Consider the following 20,487-nt stretch of genomic DNA (forward strand, 5'->3'; position numbering starts at 1 on the left):
TTGAATATTAATTCGGCAATGTGAATAACGGTAAACACAGCAACGTTGTATCCAAGACAGCGGCAATATAAACGAAAATGATAGTAGCAGTGGTATAAACGGGATAATCAACTCCGCGCCGTGCGTTTATAGGAAAAAATGCACAGCAATAATGCCTGCGGCGTCGGGACCTTATTAACACTTCGAACGTGCATTATTTTCCTAGAAACGCACGGTGCGTCGTTGATTATCCCTTACATATCCACCTTAGTTGACCCTTGTGACATTCATTCTATTATAGGGCGTGTTTATGCAACACTTATGTAAAGAATTATCAGAAACGAGTTGTATAAATCAGTTACCCCCCTGTTAATAATAAGTTATGTTTAGAATGTGTGCGTTCGTGTGTGTGCGTGCGCGTACGTGCATGCATGCAGGCACTAATGACTGACGGTTCAATGATTTGAGGTGTGCCAGGTGTGGGGGTCCGTGCTCAGTCTCTCTCACAGCCAAGGGGTCCTTGGGCTGAAAAAGGTTGAAGACCCCTGATCTAAAGGAAATCATAGACAATAATTGTAGATGCGCGTTGTTTTGTAACAAGATGCAGAGGTGTGTATTACTGTTACCAAGAGAGCAGATTCAACCTTCCACCTTTCACTTATACAGAAGCTAGACAGGTGTTTTTTTCCCGAAATAAGAAAATGGTCAGATGGCATTTTACCAGTATGTTCTTGTCGTCCTTTTCGCTGTGAAACTCAAAGTAATGCGCGTACCTCCACGTATCTAAAGCTGTCTTCTCTGCCATCTTGCCGGGAGTGACATACGTAGCAAACAGGTGCGCGCGCACACACCCACACACACCACACCCACACACAAACAGAACGAGAAGGGCCAGGAGCACAGACAGCAGCGCATCTGACGAAAGGACTTTAATAATTTTCTTTATCGAGGCAGGGACATTCTTAAAGTAACGGAGTACTAACGAGTGCTTAGTTTGGCAAGTAACGAGTTACTAATTACTGAATTAGCAAAACTAACGCGTTAAGTTACTCGTTACTGAAAAAAACCCTTAAGAGTACTCTAACGCGTTATTTGTAACGCGTTACCCCCAACACTGGCTATAACCTAAACTAGCTCTGGCTAATAATCATTAGCAAGACTAGCCACCCGCTACCCAAAGTTAGCTAGTTAGTTTACTTTTGACGCTGTAATGTGCATTTCATGCAGATGCATGCATTTCGTGCATATGTGTTTCGACGTAACAGTCCTATTTCATACATAGCAGGCTAACGTTACATTCCGTAATGATTTATGTAGTAACAACACTGCTTGCCAGCGAACTTTACACGAATGTTTGCCCGTGTTGACGATTTATTCAAGTTTACAGTCAGTAACTTACCAACGAAAGTGTGATTCGTTTGAGTTTTAGCTGTATGTATTATATCATTTATTTAGAGCTCCCATGATGAGAGCCTCGCTGGCTCTGATTGTGATTACACGCCGCCGGAGCCATCCACATCCAGAGGGCAACGTCAGCGACAGGTGAGAGGAGCACGGGGGGGCTGAGGAGGAGGCAGAGGCAAGGCACGCGGAGATCTGACAGGGGGTCTAGAGTTGAAGAGTTGAAGAGCTACAAGCCCAAAGGATGGCAAGAGAGGAGGTTTTTATCACATTTATTATCAAAAATAATATTTGCCTCTGATAAAGGTACAAACCATTTTCTTTATCTTGAAGAGTGATTAGTGTGTGCTCACCTGCCATGCACTGTATAATATTTTAAAGACAGAGCTGATCTTTATTAATCTATTGTATTTATCTGTTGCTTCACAGGCCAGGATTGAAACACTAAGTCTAGAACAGAGCCTTCAGCTGCTACGGCTCAGCCTGAGACGTGACCCCAGTCAGATGTTTGATCTGCTAGACCAAACATTTGGTACCCCTCCACCAGGCCTCCCAGTTCCAGGCCAACCCACCTGGTGTGTCTGCTCAAACTGCTGGGAAATGCCCACTGATCTAGAGAGAAAATGCTGTGGACAACATCCAGATTCATGCATCTCAATGCTGCCACACCTATTTATTTTGTCGGAGGGGGTTCTTCGCCTTGCTAGAAGAATCTGGAACGATGTCCGGGCAGTTACGCAGCATACAGACAGTATGTTGTGTGGCAGTATGGCGCACTTGGTCATGGTCGGCGTGTCGTCATACCCAGTTGCTGCGTTTGGAGGATTCGGCAGTGTTTTCCAGATCCACTTGGGCAATATAAAGGGTTTGTCCCGAGTAGAGTTTAGTAAATCTGGTAGCTATGTACATAGTTAGCTTTATTTATTTCATTTATGCACGTCTCAGTTTTGTTCTGCACCCTGTTTGACTTTGTTTGGTCATCGTTCTTAAATCATCAATGCATAGGCAATAAATCTCTGTTTATTTCAAAGAACTATCTGATTGTGTTCTTCTGAACATACATTTTACCTTGCCATCCCTGCTCATTCATTAGAAATGATCAAAAAAGCCAAACAACCAAAATTGTGTTAAAGGTGGGGTAGGAGTTGTTTGGAGCATACTCTCTGGAGCATTTTTTTATATATTGCTTGAAATACTCTTCGCACCCCCATTGCAACCAATTAATTAAAAGTTTTGACACAAAAATGAAAAAAATTAGTGGTGTCTAGAACGAGAAATCTAGGAAAAACACTATCCAATCATACTGAGCGGACCGTTGACAACGATTGGATTCTGATTACGTCTATCAAACTGCACTCTGCTCCTCCCTCCCCCTCCTTCTCCCTCTGCGCGTACCCTTCTTCGTGAACGTGCTGATTGCGTGTGCTCGCCCTGAAGCTTGCCAGGAAGCTAGAGCCAGCTTGGTTAGCACGTAGCATTCCTAAACGTATAGTTAGCATACAAGATACGGCAACGACGATTTGAACATTATGGCAGAAAAGGTGCCAACAACGGGCCGAAAAAGAAAGACTGTGTTTTGAGAAGGCTTCTGCCAAAAAAAGGGCAGACGAAGACAGCCAAGACCCGAGTGGCCATCGGTGCTGCTGCATTTGTTCGATGGCGTCAGCTAAAGGAACAGCAAGAGCTGCAAACGGATGCCATGGTGGCCCTATTTCTACTGGATAGGTAAGATTACATTATGTCTTTATAATGTTTGAGAGCACTTGTTAATGCTTTAGGACAGTATGTTGTCGTTTCTAACAAGTATTCAGCCAGTGAGAGGATAAAACGATGTAGACGAGCTGCAATGCCCCTGCATGTTTGGCTAAGTTAGCTAACACCGAAGTATGTCAACGTTACTGCTTTCAATCGCTAATCAAAGTTATTTGTATATCCGTGAAGATTTTTCCCCATGGCATTTATTTCATGCTTCTAAACTATTTACTAACTTGATGACTCTTATTTATTGTTTTGTTAGTTACGTGAAGGGCACAACATCTACACCCGTGAAACAAGGTTTCAAGAGACCCCCTCCTCCCCCGTATCCACAATTCTGACAGCTCTGACACGTGAGTATCCGAACTTTATGTTGACAACAAGCTGGATGGTCAATGTAGGCTAACGATTTGAAATATGTTGGTCAGTTTATCTTTTACTTAGAGTACCGCTTCCCTAGTCTTACTACAGCTCTGGCCAAGTGGGCTTGTTGAACACAAGTTTTGCCTTTTGCAGTTGTTCTATAGCTCGTATTCATCTAACATTATACGTGCTAACATTAGATTGCTTGGGTTTCAAATGCTTGCTGTCTAAGAATGTTGCAGTGATACTGATATAGGTTTGATTGCTGTTTATTTCTATTGTCAAAATTGTTCGACCAGGGCTAAAGCTAGCCTTGAGAAACTAAAAGTATATACTATCAGGCAATGCCAGCTGTACGCACCAGATCAAGCTTTTTGACTACAATGTTTACACAGTTTACAACTTTTCACCTGTATAGGGTATAGTAAGGTTTTCCTTATCCATGCCTAGGTTGTAGGATTTCACAGCTCTAATACATTTCTGCTACACTACATGCATCACCATATTGCTATGATTGTTCATTGGTTTATTTACCATGATTTCTTTTTTCAACTTTAGCTAAAGGACCGTTCAAAGACAGTGGCATACACCATTCTTTAGACATCTAGCATGGATCAAAGAACTTGAGCAAAAGACTTGTAGCGGTATGTTCTGGATCTCCTTTCCAATTGTATGCTTTGTACATTACCTACATCAACCTTTTGATGTGAACTTTTGTTGACATCCTTTTAAAACCTTTGTTGTTCAATGTCCAGGCAGGGCAGCAAAAGGGATGCTGTGACTTACTGACATGGAGCAAAGATGTCTGCAACCATTTCTGGCATTGTTGCAAAGCTGCAAGCTGTTATGAAGAGTTCATGGTAAGTAACCTATCACAGATGATGTAATTTGTGTGTTTCTGAATCGAGTAGTAATATGAACTGTAACATGGGTTACACAGTCATACTAATAACCAACTGTCATTTTATGTCTAGAACAATCTCTACTTTGGCCAACAGTTTGGACCCCTTGTCAGACTTGTCATTGTGCACACTCTGTGTTTGTGAGATCCCTTATTTAAAGTCATTTTGTAACTATTTCTCCTCAGGACCTGTGGATGGGACTCCTGCACCACGTCACAGGAGAACATGAGTGGGCCCTTGGTGCCTGCCACCACGGCCCTTTGGAGGACAGCAGAGAGAAAGACTGGATACAACAGGGCAGTTTGGCACACCAGAGATTGTGGGAAATTGTTCTTGAGGCAAGCTGGCTGAAGAACATCGTCAAGTATCTGCGTTTCAGGTACACCTGCAAATATTCACAAGACTTCCTCTATAATAATGCCCCTTTGGTATTCTAAAAGTTGCAAATGTTATTACTCTCAGATATGTGGTTGTGACTGGTATTTTTTAAACAGCACAGGCCTCTCCACCCACAGACTAGGCCCCACAGTGTTGCAGCATGTGCCTGACCTACTAGCCAGCACTGACCAGATGCATCAGCTATGAGGAAACAGTTTCCCTGAAATTGTACATAGTTGTATTTAAGATTTTGTATTTTGTTATTAGTATTATATGGTTGTTTTTGTTTGTTTGTTTCCCCCCAAATATCTCAATAAACAGTTGTTAACACAATTTTGGTTGTTTGGCTTTTTTGATCATTTCTAATGAATGAGCAGGGATGGCAAGGTAAAATGTATGTTCAGAAGAACACAATCAGATAGTTCTTTGAAATAAACAGAGATTTATTGCCTATGCATTGATGATTTAAGAACGATGACCAAACAAAGTCAAACAGGGTGCAGAACAAAACTGAGACGTGCATAAATGAAATAAATAAAGCTAACTATGTACATAGCTACCAGATTTACTAAACTCTACTCGGGACAAACCCTTTATATTGCCCAAGTGGATCTGGAAAACACTGCCGAATCCTCCAAACGCAGCAACTGGGTATGACGACACGCCGACCATGACCAAGTGCGCCATACTGCCACACAACATACTGTCTGTATGCTGCGTAACTGCCCGGACATCGTTCCAGATTCTTCTAGCAAGGCGAAGAACCCCCTCCGACAAAATAAATAGGTGTGGCAGCATTGAGATGCATGAATCTGGATGTTGTCCACAGCATTTTCTCTCTAGATCAGTGGGCATTTCCCAGCAGTTTGAGCAGACACACCAGGTGGGTTGGCCTGGAACTGGGAGGCCTGGTGGAGGGGTACCAAATGTTTGGTCTAGCAGATCAAACATCTGACTGGGGTCACGTCTCAGGCTGAGCCGTAGCAGCTGAAGGCTCTGTTCTAGACTTAGTGTTTCAATCCTGGCCTGTGAAGCAACAGATAAATACAATAGATTAATAAAGATCAGCTCTGTCTTTAAAATATTATACAGTGCATGGCAGGTGAGCACACACTAATCACTCTTCAAGATAAAGAAAATGGTTTGTACCTTTATCAGAGGCAAATATTATTTTTGATAATAAATGTGATAAAAACCTCCTCTCTTGCCATCCTTTGGGCTTGTAGCTCTTCAACTCTTCAACTCTAGACCCCCTGTCAGATCTCCGCGTGCCTTGCCTCTGCCTCCTCCTCAGCCCCCCCGTGCTCCTCTCACCTGTCGCTGACGTTGCCCTCTGGATGTGGATGGCTCCGGCGGCGTGTAATCACAATCAGAGCCAGCGAGGCTCTCATCATGGGAGCTCTAAATAAATGATATAATACATACAGCTAAAACTCAAACGAATCACACTTTCGTTGGTAAGTTACTGACTGTAAACTTGAATAAATCGTCAACACGGGCAAACATTCGTGTAAAGTTCGCTGGCAAGCAGTGTTGTTACTACATAAATCATTACGGAATGTAACGTTAGCCTGCTATGTATGAAATAGGACTGTTACGTCGAAACACATATGCACGAAATGCATGCATCTGCATGAAATGCACATTACAGCGTCAAAAGTAAACTAACTAGCTAACTTTGGGTAGCGGGTGGCTAGTCTTGCTAATGATTATTAGCCAGAGCTAGTTTAGGTTATAGCCAGTGTTGGGGGTAACGCGTTACAAATAACGCGTTAGAGTACTCTTAAGGGTTTTTTTCAGTAACGAGTAACTTAACGCGTTAGTTTTGCTAATTCAGTAATTAGTAACTCGTTACTTGCCAAACTAAGCACTCGTTAGTACTCCGTTACTTTAAGAATGTCCCTGCCTCGATAAAGAAAATTATTAAAGTCCTTTCGTCAGATGCGCTGCTGTCTGTGCTCCTGGCCCTTCTCGTTCTGTTTGTGTGTGGGTGTGGTGTGTGTGGGTGTGTGCGCGCGCACCTGTTTGCTACGTATGTCACTCCCGGCAAGATGGCAGAGAAGACAGCTTTAGATACGTGGAGGTACGCGCATTACTTTGAGTTTCACAGCGAAAAGGACGACAAGAACATACTGGTAAAATGCCATCTGACCATTTTCTTATTTCGGGAAAAAAACACCTGTCTAGCTTCTGTATAAGTGAAAGGTGGAAGGTTGAATCTGCTCTCTTGGTAACAGTAATACACACCTCTGCATCTTGTTACAAAACAACGCGCATCTACAATTATTGTCTATGATTTCCTTTAGATCAGGGGTCTTCAACCTTTTTCAGCCCAAGGACCCCTTGGCTGTGAGAGAGACTGAGCACGGACCCCCACACCTGGCACACCTCAAATCATTGAACCGTCAGTCATTAGTGCCTGCATGCATGCACGTACGCGCACGCACACACACGAACGCACACATTCTAAACATAACTTATTATTAACAGGGGGGTAACTGATTTATACAACTCGTTTCTGATAATTCTTTACATAAGTGTTGCATAAACACGCCCTATAATAGAATGAATGTCACAAGGGTCAACTAAGGTGGATATGTAAGGGATAATCAACGACGCACCGTGCGTTTCTAGGAAAATAATGCACGTTCGAAGTGTTAATAAGGTCCCGACGCCGCAGGCATTATTGCTGTGCATTTTTTCCTATAAACGCACGGCGCGGAGTTGATTATCCCGTTTATACCACTGCTACTATCATTTTCGTTTATATTGCCGCTGTCTTGGATACAACGTTGCTGTGTTTACCGTTATTCACATTGCCGAATTAATATTCAAGTGTGAGAAGCTCCGCTTTAACCCTCTCTGGTGGTATAAATTCAGCTAAATTCAGGCAAAGTTTAATTTGCTCAACCTGATACAGACAGAGAGCCTCTTCATCTTGTGTAAATATAACTTGTCTTACACAAGGAAACACAAACACAAGATTATCGTTATCGTTTCATTTTGATTGTATGACATTGCGGAGAACGTTGGATTAATGAATTCACGCAGAACGCCTTGACGTGCAAAGACCGCAGACTCTCATTTAAAAAAAAAAAAAAAACAAAGCAAAACATCACACAGAACAAATAGGTTACCCCGCAAAGTTCAGGGTCCATCAGTCCCGACATTAAGCAAACGAATCAAACAGTCGAAACGTAATTTATCTCCCAGAATGAAAAGAACGAGTTTGTTAATGGTCAGATGCCGCTGAAAACGAAGCTATTGAACTAAAACGCACGGGGGGGAAAGTGTTCCATTGGGTAACACAATGTTACCCAATGGAACATATTATCACATGCATGATTCATGGGTAGCCTACAATGTGTTGTTTAAAAACGAATATGAAGCGATTTTCATTGAACATTATGTTAACTTTGTCAAATGTTATTTTTTGGAAGAGAAAAAAATGCTTCAGATGAAATATTTTCGCGGACCCCCTGCAGTACCTCCGCGGACCCCCTAGGGGTCGCGGACCCCCGGTTGAAGACCCATGCTTTAGATCGATAGATATATTGCGCAACTTTCGGACCGCCCCCCCCCCCCCCCCCCCCCCCCCGCACGCGCCTCTCCCCACAGGCATTTTGTTGGTAACGCAGGAGTACTCTAACGCGTTATTTTTATTAATGGGAAACGTAGTAACGTAACGGGTTACTTTTAATTGATACTAACGCAGTAAAGTAACTAATTACTTTCAAAAGTAACTATACCCAACACTGGTTATAGCCTATGACACGTATCAAAATAACTAAGTGAATAGCCAAACTTCTAATCTAATATACTCATAAATATAACTTGAAATGATAATCATAGTCGTTAGTTAGGTTCATTATGATGTTGAAAGGTATTTTCTTACCTGTGAATCCGCCATGAGAAAAAGTTAGCAAAAGTTAGCCAAAGCCAATCGATGCTTGCTTTCAGAACCATGGACAGGTCAGAACAGCGCTCGTGCACCTTCGTGCTCGTGAACCAGAACAGAGCTCGTGCACTTTCCTGCTCGTGAACAAGCATTGCGCGTTCCTGTACTCTGGAGGCGTGGCTTCGGGGGGAAGTCTGAAGAAAGGGGCTGGTACTTTTGACCTGTGTATTTTCAAAATGCAGCTTTGCTGGAATCGTTTTCCAGGATCTCCAACCCTACCTTTAAGTAAACAGAACGATCTTTCAACAATGCATGATAAAACAACCAGTATACTTTAAGGAAGTAAATACTGATTAAAATACAATCCAGAAATTAAATTTGTTCTATCATATTGCTATGATATTGAGTCAGAAGAGACTGTTATACTGTATCTAAGAGAATCCTATGGCTGCATTTAGGCAAAAATAGCTCATTTGTGTTGCTCTGCCTCTGAACTGCCTCCTGCTCTCTGCCTCTAGCTGCACTGGCCGTGTGCCACACTCTTGCTCAGAGGGCTGGAGAGGGCGGAGTGGCTCAGCTGACAGGTGTAGGTGTGTCCAGAGCGCCAGCGTTCCGGCTGGACCGTCAGGACGCTGCTGAGGGAGAAGGTGCCATCAGACTGGCGCTGAGACTCGCCCGTCTGGAACTCTGTGCCCGCCACAGCTTTGCCATCCTCTGACCAGGTCAGGGTGGCACCGTCAGGGTAGAAGCCCTGAGCCAGACACACCACAGCAGCCCTGTCCCCAGAGGAGAGGTCCTGGGAGGGGGCCAACAAGACCACACCAGGGGGGGTCGGAGGATGAGCTGGATGGAAGGAAAACATGAGATTATACCTGTTCGACAAATTATTCCTTTTCCAGATAATCTTACTCATTAGATGATATTACACTAAAGTGATCCTATAATCATCCTCTTCAGCACTGAAACAAGAGTTCCCTCACATGTAAATATTTTCTCCACTGAGAATGTTGCATTCATATCCAGGCTTCAGCCTACGATCAGCCAAAATATTGCCAAGAAAAAGCCAATTATATTAACACAATGTACTTTATTTTATTTCATATATATATATGGTTATATATATATATATATATATATATATTAGTATAATGTAGTATACATTAGTCATAATATGCAGTACATTAGCAATATTATCATTTGGTGAGAACATAAGGAGGCGTTCTTGTTGATTCACCATAAAATACATATCGATAGTCAAATTTGGTCCTGTGTTTAATGAATTAATATCAGTCGTATTATAGATTACACTGTGTTACAGTTACAGTACAGTACCGGTGCTACTTTACAGAGCTCAGGAGGTGTCACTGCAAGATTTATTTTGTGTACCGAAAGAATGTGGGCTCATTTCTAAATTGTGCTCACATTTTACTAGACTGTGTGCTCATTTTTAATAAAGAGTGCATTCATTTTTGAAAATAGCCCAGAATTTAGTAAAATGAGGGCAAATGTATTAAAATGCACACAATTTTTCTAAAAAGAGTGCCATTTAGTAAAGCACATGATTTTGTAAAAGTGCACATCTTCTCGATATAAAAATGTATACATATTGTAATATATTTAGTAAAAACAGTGCAGCATATTGACACGTAAAGCTAAAAAGTGCAGTGGGCCAACATTTTTAAGACAAATGTTATCAAAGTCCTAAATTAAATATAATATATTGAAATATAATAAATGTAAAACAATGCACAGCAACAGTTAAAACAGTTACGTACCATTGGTAATGATCAAACGTGTGCCTCCTCCCAAGCTGCCGTGCCACAGAGTTATATCGCCGTACAAAAACCCCTCAGCTGCAGCTCACTGTTTGCAATGAGACTGCATGCTTCACTGCTCTTGAGGGCAGGAGTCAGACAGTCCAAACAGCAGGAAATGGTCATCATTCCGGCAGGAAGTTGGGTCTTACACATTGTCCCACACTGACTCAGCTGCAGTCTTGAAGAGTAGAGTGTGATTGAGAGATTTGGTTCAGATTTAACTTGAACTAAGGGATCAGAGGGTTTTTATGCAGCCCATCTATTACAATGAAACACTGTGGTGATTATCACAGATAATGCACCCGCAGTAGTAAACTGCCTCATCATCTGCCGTAACGCCGTTGATGTTAAGGTACTCGTTAACTCCACTGTCAGTGTACGTAAACCTACTGGGAAGACCAGTGGCTCTGGTGCTGTCAGCAAGCAAGAATGCCGGAGCACTGCCTGGCTTTTGCTGGTACCAACTTATAAGCCAGTTTCTGCTTGTACTGTCCCTCGTACAGCGAATCTGCACATTTTGAGCCAGTTGAGTAGATATTGATTTCTCTTGGGTCAGGGTAACAATGGCTTCCAAACCTGTAAAAATAAACGTTATAGTTTTAATGCACCTGTCCATTTAATACATTTTCAAGAATTCTTCAGAGTAGTATTTACTATTCAAAACATGTACCAGATGGTTTGTTACAATTAAATGACTACTGTATAAAGATCCCAGATATAGCACAAACATGGCCTTACCAGAGAGAGTGAGTAGGAAAGCTGTGAGAGAGGCGGTGTTGAGGATCATGATCATGTCTGCTGGGATCTACGTGGTGAGAGTATGTGTCTGTGGTCTCCTCAGTGCAGGACAGAGATAGCCTCACTGCTCCTTATAAGGCTCAGCCCCCCCTCCACACACACACACACACACACACACACACCAGCCCCCCATCATGTCTGCCATCTTCACATCAGGCCTAATGAGTCATGCAAGTGTTTTCTAACATTTTACAAATGAGTGGACAATAGTGTAAATAGCCAAACGAAAGACATTTAAGATGAAGCTGACAGAAAGCATTTGGTCTTGATTTTAATAATAGTGTTTAGCAACTTATAATGAATATATCCCACAAAAATTAAAACATTTTGTATTGAGGTGGTGGTAGTGTTCCGAATGGCACAGAAACCCATATTGTTCATTTAGTGAACATATCTTATTCCAGAAAATGATGTGAACATTTCCATTGATATATTTGCATTAGGCAGTTTCAGTTCTTCATGCTCTATAACTTCATGCAGCTGTGTTTCAGTGTGGGGAAATAACCGTTTCAGATATCTCAAGATCCTCACTTGAACTGATGTCAGGGAGCACGATGGTTCATGAGAGCATGCAAATGGCCAGAAACATTCTGATCTGCACATATGATTATTTTGGTTGCTACTATTTGTTTTCGTGAATGTGATGATTCACAGTCATGCGATGAAAGAGTAAACCAGCATCAGTTCATTGACTGTAGCTAATATCACCACATCATGTGTTTACCGAGAGGACTTGTAGTACCATGTAGTCTGCATTGATAATCAAGGTTCTTGATTTTATACACCAGTGGAAAGGGACCTGATGAAACCCATGAATATATCTAAATTTTTAGCAGGTATCCTTCCTTTGTCCAAGCAGATTGAGAGTACAAAGGATAACGATTTACAGAAGATTTTTATCAGTATGTGGCGTGCATACCATGGGTATGAAGCACATTATTAAGTTTGTTAGCACCTTGCACTACCAGTGGAATTCACAGGAAAAATAACCAGCTGTATTTATATCAAAAGTTGTTATTGTCCAACAAAGATAAAGAGTAACGAGTATAGCAACATGTTTACTTTTTGGAGAAATCATACACTCTTGAACAGTACCTACCTCCTATCTGTTACATCTGGTGCTATTTATTACATGTGATTCATGTTTAATTTATATTGGCAATCTGTGAAACATGAAAATATGCATTTGATATAATGATGCTTTATTGAGACACATTTAAAAGGTAAATTACAGAAGCCTTTGAAGGCACAAAACATTCAATGGTATGATTATCAAAGGGCACACATTTGACAAGTAAGCACAAGCAAGTAAATATCCACCAAACATGCAAGGCATTGACTGACTCCTCCACAATTAAAGGGCAGTTACTCAGTGTCTTAGCTGCACTGGCCGTGTGCCACACTCTTGCTCAGAGGGCTGGAGAGGGCGGAGTGGCTCAGCTGACAGGTGTAGGTGTGTCCAGAGCGCCAGCGTTCCGGCTGGACCGTCAGGACGCTGCTGAGGGAGAAGGTGCCATCAGACTGGCGCTGAGACTCGCCCGTCTGGAACTCAGTGCCCGCCACAGCTTTGCCATCCTCTGACCAGGTCAGGGTGGCACCGTCAGGGTAGAAGCCCTGAGCCAGACACACCACAGCAGCCCTGTCCCCAGAGGAGAGGTCCTGGGAGGGGGCCAACAAGACCACACCAGGGGGGGACTGAGGACGAGCTGGAATTGGATACAAACAGGATTACATTGACATTTTGTTTTTAAATTGTTATAACTATAGACTAAAAATATAATAAAAAATAAAGATAGTATCAAAAATAGACAGATTTCAAATTAGAAACAGCGAAATAATTTATTTTTGAAGATTTAGGCTACTGTTGAATCTCTTACAGGATCCATTACGTAATAGTCAGGTAAATAGTATTACGATACATCATCAAGATAATCACATCAAACTGTCCACTGTACCAACTCATCCTACTTCAAAAATAAATGAAGGCTTAAGAATATTACGTTTTAAATGTATGATTTAAAACGGGCCAAAATGTGAAATGTTAAATAAAATATTAAATAAATATTAAATAAAAAGATAGTATTAAAATCATACACATAGACAAATGTCAGATTAAAAGTGTTTAAAATTATTATTATTATTAGGCTATAATTATTAAAGATTATAAAAATTGTTGTTCCTCGTATTTAATATTTTCAAAGATTAATTAATGGTCATATGATGCATGCATTTCATCGTATAAATTATTAAATCAAACAGTTGCTTATAACACATTTTCACATAAAGAAGTCTTAATTTTATAAGGTGCCAAAATATTAGATTGATCAATAAATGTAAAGTAAGTTTGTTCAAATGAGTTGTAAATGTTTTACCCACCATTAGTCACGGTCAACTTTGTGCCTCCACCAAAGTAGGTAGCCCACAGTGAAACATGCCCGTACAAAAACCTCTGAGCTGCATGTCACTGTGTGTAATGATATTCCATGCTTCAGTGACCATGAGTTGAGTGATCAAAAGGGTGGAAATGGTCATCTACCTAACAGGAAGTAGGTTTAAACACAACACCTGACTCAGAATGACCTATCTCTAGATGATGATGAAAGCTGGACTGGTTCTGTTCATTGTAAGATCAGTTTATAACATCACATGTTTTTGTCTTAGCTGATCATTACTCTGAACCACTGTGAGTGTAATCCCCTGATGACTGACATCCATGACAGGCACAGTAATAAGTAGCTTCATCCTCAGCAGTCACTCCATTGATGTTTAAATATTCTTGGCGTCCAGAACCAGAATATGTGAATCTGCTGGGTAGCCCGCTTGCTCTGGTGCTGTCTACCAATAAGAACTTTGGACTGCCATCCTTCTGCTGGTACCATGTTAATGCCCAGTCACTGCGGCCGCTGCTAAAATCGCTTGGTGCACAAAGGATCTTCACATTCTGCCCCAGTTGAACTCTTGTAGACTTGTCCTGGGTCAAGACAAGGGCCTCCAGACCTAAGAACACAATTCAGCAATATAAATAACAACATTTATACCTTGATGAAGAGTAAGATGTCATATACAGTATGCTCTCCTACCAATGATAGTGAATGCCAGAGCAGAGAGAGTAGCTGTGTTGAGGATCATGATGCTGAGCTCTGCTGCAGTGAGAGGAGATTTTGTTCCCTTCAGTGTGTGAGACACGCTTGCTCTCTCGTCCTTATAAAGAGCAGCTCAGTTACACAATGCTGCCCTCCTCTCCCTGCACCAGCTCCAACCACTCACACACCACACAGTTGCATAGCAGTGGAGCTCGTGTTAGTTCTGTCAATAGATGCATATTGCCAACATCCTCCATGCATTATCTATGCATTTCATGCTGTATACGGTAATAATCATATCAGTTATGGCTAGTTTTTATTGCACAATGCATTGCCTGTCATATAGCCCTGGTTTGCCTATGCCTGTAACGTTGTGCTCGCTTTCCCTTTGATTCAGTAATCTATCAAATGTGTATAAGAATGTACATCTACATTTGAAATACTACTAATGATACTAATGATGAACAAACTGAACTAATTCACTGAGGCATTCAATTTGTCAGCACCATTAAACATTTTTTTCATAGAATGTTTTTCCAAGCATTTTTTTTCTGGAAGAAATATAAGGAGAGGAATAACAAAAATAGTAGTAGTCAGAAAAACACTTTGCTAACTGTGATGCATGTGATGCATGTTTATGTTTCATGCAACAGTACTCTATTTCTACCAACTCCACCGGAGGATGTTTTGCCATGACAGAAGTTTTTTTTGACTGCTAAAAATATGTGACTATCTAAAATCAACCAGTCATGAAGACCTTGTCGAAATATTCCAATTTTGATTAGATATCCCAACCAAAGCAACTGGTTAAATTACCTCATCAGTAAACATTTACTCTACATACAAATACCAAAGAATACAATTTTCTCAACAATTCTTGAATTCATGAATTATAAGACAATTTCCACAATAGATTGTGGCTACTAAGCAAAGGGAAATAAGTTCATTTATTTTTTTCAGGTTTCAGTTCTTCATTCTGTTTTATTCTGTTTGTAGCTGTGTTTCAGCATATGGAAATGATGGGGTCTGAGGTTTTGAGAATATTTGAATTCTTCTTTGTGACAGTCCTGAAACCAGACTGTTAAGGAGATGAACATCTCACTGAGATTATCATTTAGAAATTCCATTACCTCAACAAATGAGCTAAACTAAGCAATCACTGCTTTGTTTCCAGTTGAAAGAAGTTAGTGAGTGAGATGAGGCACTCCCCTGAGGTGCTGGCTACAGGTGGGTTACATTCTAAAATGGCACCAGTAGATGGAGACAGTTTGCTATATTTTGCACCAAAATGCAATGGAGACGTACAATGACAGCATAGATTTCAGTTTGGACTCTTTCCTCAGAATCAGTTAGTCGAATGGCTTGTGTTGTACAGTTGTAGGGTGTAGCAACTCTCATTTAAAAGTTTGCACTGAGGTGTTAATTACCTTATATTATATACCTTATATACCTTAAATAAGTTACACCTTTCATTTTTCAGTGTGTGCAAGTTGATGAAGTACAGACATATTTACAGTATATGTTGTCCCTTTTATTGATTGGCACAGTGAAAAGTAATAGAATGCATTTATTCAGGAAAAAGAAGACATCCCATGCATATTTATGAGATACATTTAACTTTATTGGTATGCATTTGCGAAAAGATTTTCAAAATGTATATAGCATAAAGCAATTCAAACCAAGAAACAACACTATAGCCACACACATGCTTTTATGCAAATAAACATTCAACATTTGGTTGAAGGCTTCCAGACCTAAGGACACCATTCAACAATATAAATAACAACACTATAGAAATGCTCAAACATTTATACCTTGATGAAGAGTAAGATGCCATAGATGCTCTCCTACCAATGACAGTGAATGCCAGAGCAGAGAGAGTAGCTGTGTTGAGGATCATGATGCTGAGCTCTGCTGCAGTGAGAGGAGACTTTGTTCCCTTCAGTGTGTGAGACACGCTTGCTCTCTCGTCCTTATAAAGAGCAGCTCAGTGCCACAGTGCTGCCCTCCTCTCCCTGCACCAGCTCCAACCACTCACACACCACACAGTTGCATCTGGAGCTCATGTTAGTTCTGTCAATAGATGCATATTGCCAACATCTTTCATGCATTATTTCTGTATGCATTTCAGACTACGGTAATAATCATGTCAGTTATGGCTAGTTGTTATTGCATAATGTATTGCCTGTCATATAGCCATGCATGGTTTGCCTATGCTGATAATGTTCTGCTAACTTTCCCTTTGATTCAGTAGCTATATTAAGAATATATTTCTACATTTGATATACTACCACTACTACTACTACTACTAATAATAATAATGAACGAACTGAACTAATATTAACTGAATTATTTAATTTGTAAGCAGTATTTTAAAAAAATCATAACATGTTTTTCCAAGCAAATTTCTCTGAAAGAAATATAAGGAGATAAATAACACTAAAAATGTGATCAATGTCAATGAAGATGCATTTAAATAAGATGTCAATGTCAATGTCAATGTCAATTTATTTATATAGCACATTTAAAAAACAACCACAGTTGACCAAAGTGCTGTAAAATAAAATAAAATAAAAATAACATAAAAATAAAGTAAAATAATTATAAAATAACTTTAAAGAAACATAGTAAAGATTAGTAAGTAAAGTAATAATAATAATAATAATAATAATAATGAAACCAAAATAGCAATGCAAAATGGTGGTAGAGTAGATACAGTGAGAATAATATGTAAGTAAATATTAATAGTAAAATAAAGTATAGAAAACCCCCCCCATAAAAACAAAGCAATAAAGATAGATAAACAGGGTAAAGAAGTTAAGCATCTAAAATCTAGAGTGAGGTGGTGAGGGGAGGGGGGGGGGGGTCTTAAACTGAGTTAAAAGCTAAGGAGTAGAGATGGGCTTTGATATGGGATTTGAAAGTGTTTAGAGAAGGTGCTAGTCTAATGTGGTGGGGGAGATTGTTCCAGAGTTTGGGGGCAATAGCAGCAAAGGCACGGTCTCCTCTACATTTGAATTTATTTTTGGAAACAGTCAGCAAAAATAGATCAGAAGATCTAAGACTTCTGGCAGGGGAGTATTTATGTAGTAGTTCAGAGAGATAGTTGGGGGCTTTGCCATTCAAACATTTGAAAGTAGTTAGCAAAATTTTAAAATGAATCCTATGGTGAACAGGGAGCCAGTGAAGGGAGGCTAAGATGGGAGTGATGTGCTCTCGTTTACGTGTACCAGTTAAAAGGCGAGCTGCTGCATTCTGAACCAGTTGTAGGCGGGATAGTGAGGCCTGGTTGATACCAACATATAGGGAGTTACAGTAATCCAGTCTAGTTGTTATGAAGGCATGGATTACTTTTTCAAAGTCTAAGAAAGACAGGAAAGGCTTGATTTTGGATAAGTTTCTTAATTGGAAGAAACCAATTTTGGTTACTGATTTGACCTGTTTGTCAAATGTAAGATCTCCGTCCAAGATCACACCCAGGCTCTGTACAGAAGACTTTACATAGGGTCTCAGGACGTCTATGTCCACATTTTGGTTGGAGTTTCCATTGGATCCTAGTAGGAGGATTTCAGTTTTGCTGTTGTTTAGGTTCAAAAAGTTTAAGGCCATCCAGGCTTTGATATCATCAAGACAGTCTAGAAGATTTTTTAAGATGGTAGTCAGAAAAAAAACACTTGTTAATTAACAACATTTTGCCAACTGTGATGCTGCAATTTATGTTACATGCAACAGTGCTCTATTCCTACCCACTCCACTAGAAGTTGTTTTGCCATGACAGAAGGTTTTTTTGACTGCTAAAAATATGTGACTGTCTAAAATCATGAAGTCATGAAGACCATCGAAATATTCAAATTTTCATTAGATTTCCCAAAGCAACTACTTAAATGACCTTCCATTAGTAAACACGATTTTTTCTGTCCTACAATATTACTTTCTGCAACAATTATACCTCATGGCCATTTCCATAATAGATTGTGGCAACTAAGAAAATGGAAATATGTTCATTTTTTTCAGGTTTCAGTTCTTCATTCTGTTTTATTCTGTTTGCAGCTGTGTTTCAGCATATGGAAATGATGGGGTCTGAGATTTTGAGAATATTTAAAAAAAAAAAAAAAAAAAAATGTGACAGGAAGCTGGCAGGAAGCTGGCATTAGTTGAGGTAATTGAATTTCAATTACCTCAACTAATGAGTTACTAAACTATCACTACTTTGTTTTCAGCTGAAAGAAGTTAGTGAGTTGAGATGAGGTGAGGTGCTGGCTACAGGCGGGTTACATTCTAAAATGGCACCAGTAGATGGAGACAGTTCACTATTTTGCACCAAACAGCAATGGAGACGTGCTATGATGACAGCAAAAATTTCAGTTTGGACTCTTTCCTCAAAACCAGTTAGTCGAATGGCTTGTGCAGGGTGTAACAGCTTTCATTTAACTGTTTGCACCGAGGTGTTTATTACCAAGTAATAAACTTCTTTTTTTAGCATGTGTAAGTTGCAAGTTGATGAAGTACAGCCATATTTATATGTTGTCCCTTTTATTGATTGGCACAGTGAAAAGTAATAGAATACAGTAATTCAGGAAAAAGATGACATCCCATGCATATTCATGAAATGAGAATGTTTTATTAAGAAGCATTTATAAAGAGATTTTCAAAATATATGTCACATAAAGCAATTAAAATAAACAAAAGAACTATGTAGCCACACTTGCTTTTAAGCAAATAAACATTCAACAAGCCCCAAAACTCATTCCTCTGGCCTTTGGTAGAAGAATGCATAAGAGGGATAGACTGCATGTTTGTGCATGGGAAAGAGTGAGCATATAGCAATAGCAGAGCCAGTGCTGTGTGTGGGGCTTGATTGGCTGCCTCCTGCTCTCTGCCTCTAGCTGCACTGGCCGTGTGCCACACTCTTGCTCAGAGGGCTGGAGAGGGCGGAGTGGCTCAGCTGACAGGTGTAGGTGTGTCCAGAGCGCCAGCGTTCCGGCTGGACCGTCAGGACGCTGCTGAGGGAGAAGGTGCCATCAGACTGGCGCTGAGACTCGCCCGTCTGGAACTCAGTGCCCGCCACAGCTTTGCCATCCTCTGACCAGGTCAGGGTGGCACCGTCAGGGTAGAAGCCCTGAGCCAGACACACCACAGCAGCCCTGTCCCCAGAGGAGAGGTCCTGGGAGGGGGCCAACAAGACCACACCAGGGGGGGACTGAGGACGAGCTGGAAGGGGGTACATACAGGATTGCATTGAGAAAAACTTTTAAATTGTTATCCCATGAGTCAAGTAATATACATCTTCTAAGAATATGTTAAATATAAAGATAGTGCACAAAAATAGACATATTTCAAAGTAAAAGCATAAAAAAAATACATTTTAAAGATTTTGGCTATGTTGAATAATTTACAGGATCAATTAATTGTCAGGTAAATAGAGATAATCATATCAAACTGTCCACCGTGCCAACTCATCATGAATTTACAATTTAAATGTAATATGTATCCATAAACGTACAGTTACTACATTTTCATTTTGTTACCTCATAAGTCATGTGATAATATCAATACAAATATATTAAATAAAAAGATAGTATTAAAATTAGCCAGATTAAATATGTCAAAATAATTGTTTTAGCTATATGTTTTACAAGATTAATCCCTGGTCATATAATGTATGCATTTCATCATATAATGGTTTATCAAACAATTGCACAAATAAAACATATTCAAATGAAGAAAGTTTAATGTAAAAAGGCACTAAAGCATTAGATTGATAAATGAATGTACAGTAACTTTTTCCAAATTAGGTGTAAATGTTTTACCCACCATTAGTCACGGTCAACTTTGTGCCTCCACCAAAGTAGGTAGCCCACAGTGAAATGTGCTCATACAAAAACCTCTGAGCTGCATGTCACTGTGTGGAATGAGACTCCATGCTTCAGTGACCATGAGTTGAGTGATGATCAAAAGGAGGAAATGGTCATCAACCTAACAGGAAGTAGGTTTAGACACATCACCAGACTCAGAGTGACCTCTCTCTAGCTGGTGATGAAAGCTGGACTGGTTCTGTTCATTGTAAGATCAGTTTATAACATCACATGTTTTTGTATTAGCTGATCAATACT

At 40.2% G+C, this 20,487-nt stretch overlaps 2 protein-coding genes, 1 long non-coding RNA gene and 1 gene segment (V, D, J or C); 1 reads left to right on the top strand and 3 right to left on the bottom strand.

Annotated features, from left to right (window-relative positions):
- The first annotated feature begins 2,606 nt into the window (after nt 1-2,606).
- On the top strand, nt 2,607-4,981 carry LOC134067785 (uncharacterized). Of its 2 annotated transcripts, XR_009936561.1 has the most exons (6): nt 2,607-3,105; nt 3,398-3,488; nt 4,057-4,142; nt 4,254-4,358; nt 4,586-4,779; nt 4,895-4,981. It is a non-coding gene; the product is annotated as an uncharacterized LOC134067785 (long non-coding RNA). The 2 variants fall into 2 exon arrangements; XR_009936560.1 differs by having other exon boundaries at nt 2,607-3,488.
- Nucleotides 4,982-8,722: 3,741 nt separating this feature from the next.
- On the bottom strand, nt 8,723-11,340 carry LOC134067464 (immunoglobulin lambda-1 light chain-like). Its single transcript, XM_062522745.1, has 4 exons — nt 11,232-11,340; nt 10,774-11,069; nt 10,452-10,491; nt 8,723-9,519 (listed from the first exon to the last, which is right to left on the bottom strand). Exons 1-4 carry the CDS (start codon nt 11,284-11,286, stop codon nt 9,191-9,193), a joined length of 720 nt encoding a protein of 239 aa, XP_062378729.1. The 5' UTR covers nt 11,287-11,340; the 3' UTR covers nt 8,723-9,190.
- A 1,136-nt stretch (nt 11,341-12,476) lies between these two features.
- On the bottom strand, nt 12,477-14,489 carry LOC134067463 (immunoglobulin lambda-1 light chain-like). Its single transcript, XM_062522744.1, has 4 exons — nt 14,372-14,489; nt 13,978-14,288; nt 13,668-13,707; nt 12,477-12,997 (listed from the first exon to the last, which is right to left on the bottom strand). The coding sequence occupies exons 1-4, from the start codon at nt 14,418-14,420 to the stop codon at nt 12,669-12,671; spliced, it is 729 nt and encodes a 242-aa protein (XP_062378728.1). The 5' UTR covers nt 14,421-14,489; the 3' UTR covers nt 12,477-12,668.
- A 4,456-nt stretch (nt 14,490-18,945) lies between these two features.
- Nucleotides 18,946-20,487, bottom strand: part of LOC134067971 (immunoglobulin lambda constant 1-like) — a 1,888-nt gene continuing 346 nt past the window's right edge. Inside the window, 1 exon segment of the C gene segment in view lies at nt 18,946-19,585. Within this exon segment, the coding sequence occupies nt 19,257-19,585 (329 nt within the window).

Source organism: Sardina pilchardus, chromosome 20 (genome assembly GCF_963854185.1).
Source record: "Sardina pilchardus chromosome 20, fSarPil1.1, whole genome shotgun sequence".
Lineage (NCBI taxonomy): Eukaryota > Metazoa > Chordata > Actinopteri > Clupeiformes > Clupeidae > Sardina > Sardina pilchardus.

Excerpts from the sequence above, each read along its gene's own strand:
- LOC134067464 (XM_062522745.1), bottom strand. The coding sequence starts at position 11,286 with ATGATCATGATCCTCAACACCGCCTCTCTCACAGCTTTCCTACTCACT. Across the intron at positions 11,070-11,231 it reads TTTCCTACTCACTCTCTCTG|GTTTGGAAGCCATTGTTACC; the intron begins GTAAGGCCATGT and ends TTATTTTTACAG. Across the intron at positions 10,492-10,773 it reads GCATTATCTGTGATAATCAC|GGCAGCTTGGGAGGAGGCAC; the intron begins CACAGTGTTTCA and ends ACTCTGTGGCAC.
- LOC134067463 (XM_062522744.1), bottom strand. The coding sequence starts at position 14,420 with ATGATCCTCAACACAGCTACTCTCTCTGCTCTGGCATTCACTATCATT. Across the intron at positions 14,289-14,371 it reads TCTGGCATTCACTATCATTG|GTCTGGAGGCCCTTGTCTTG; the intron begins GTAGGAGAGCAT and ends TTGTGTTCTTAG. Across the intron at positions 12,998-13,667 it reads AAAGTTGACCGTGACTAATG|CTCGTCCTCAGTCCCCCCCT; the intron begins GTGGGTAAAACA and ends ATCCAATTCCAG.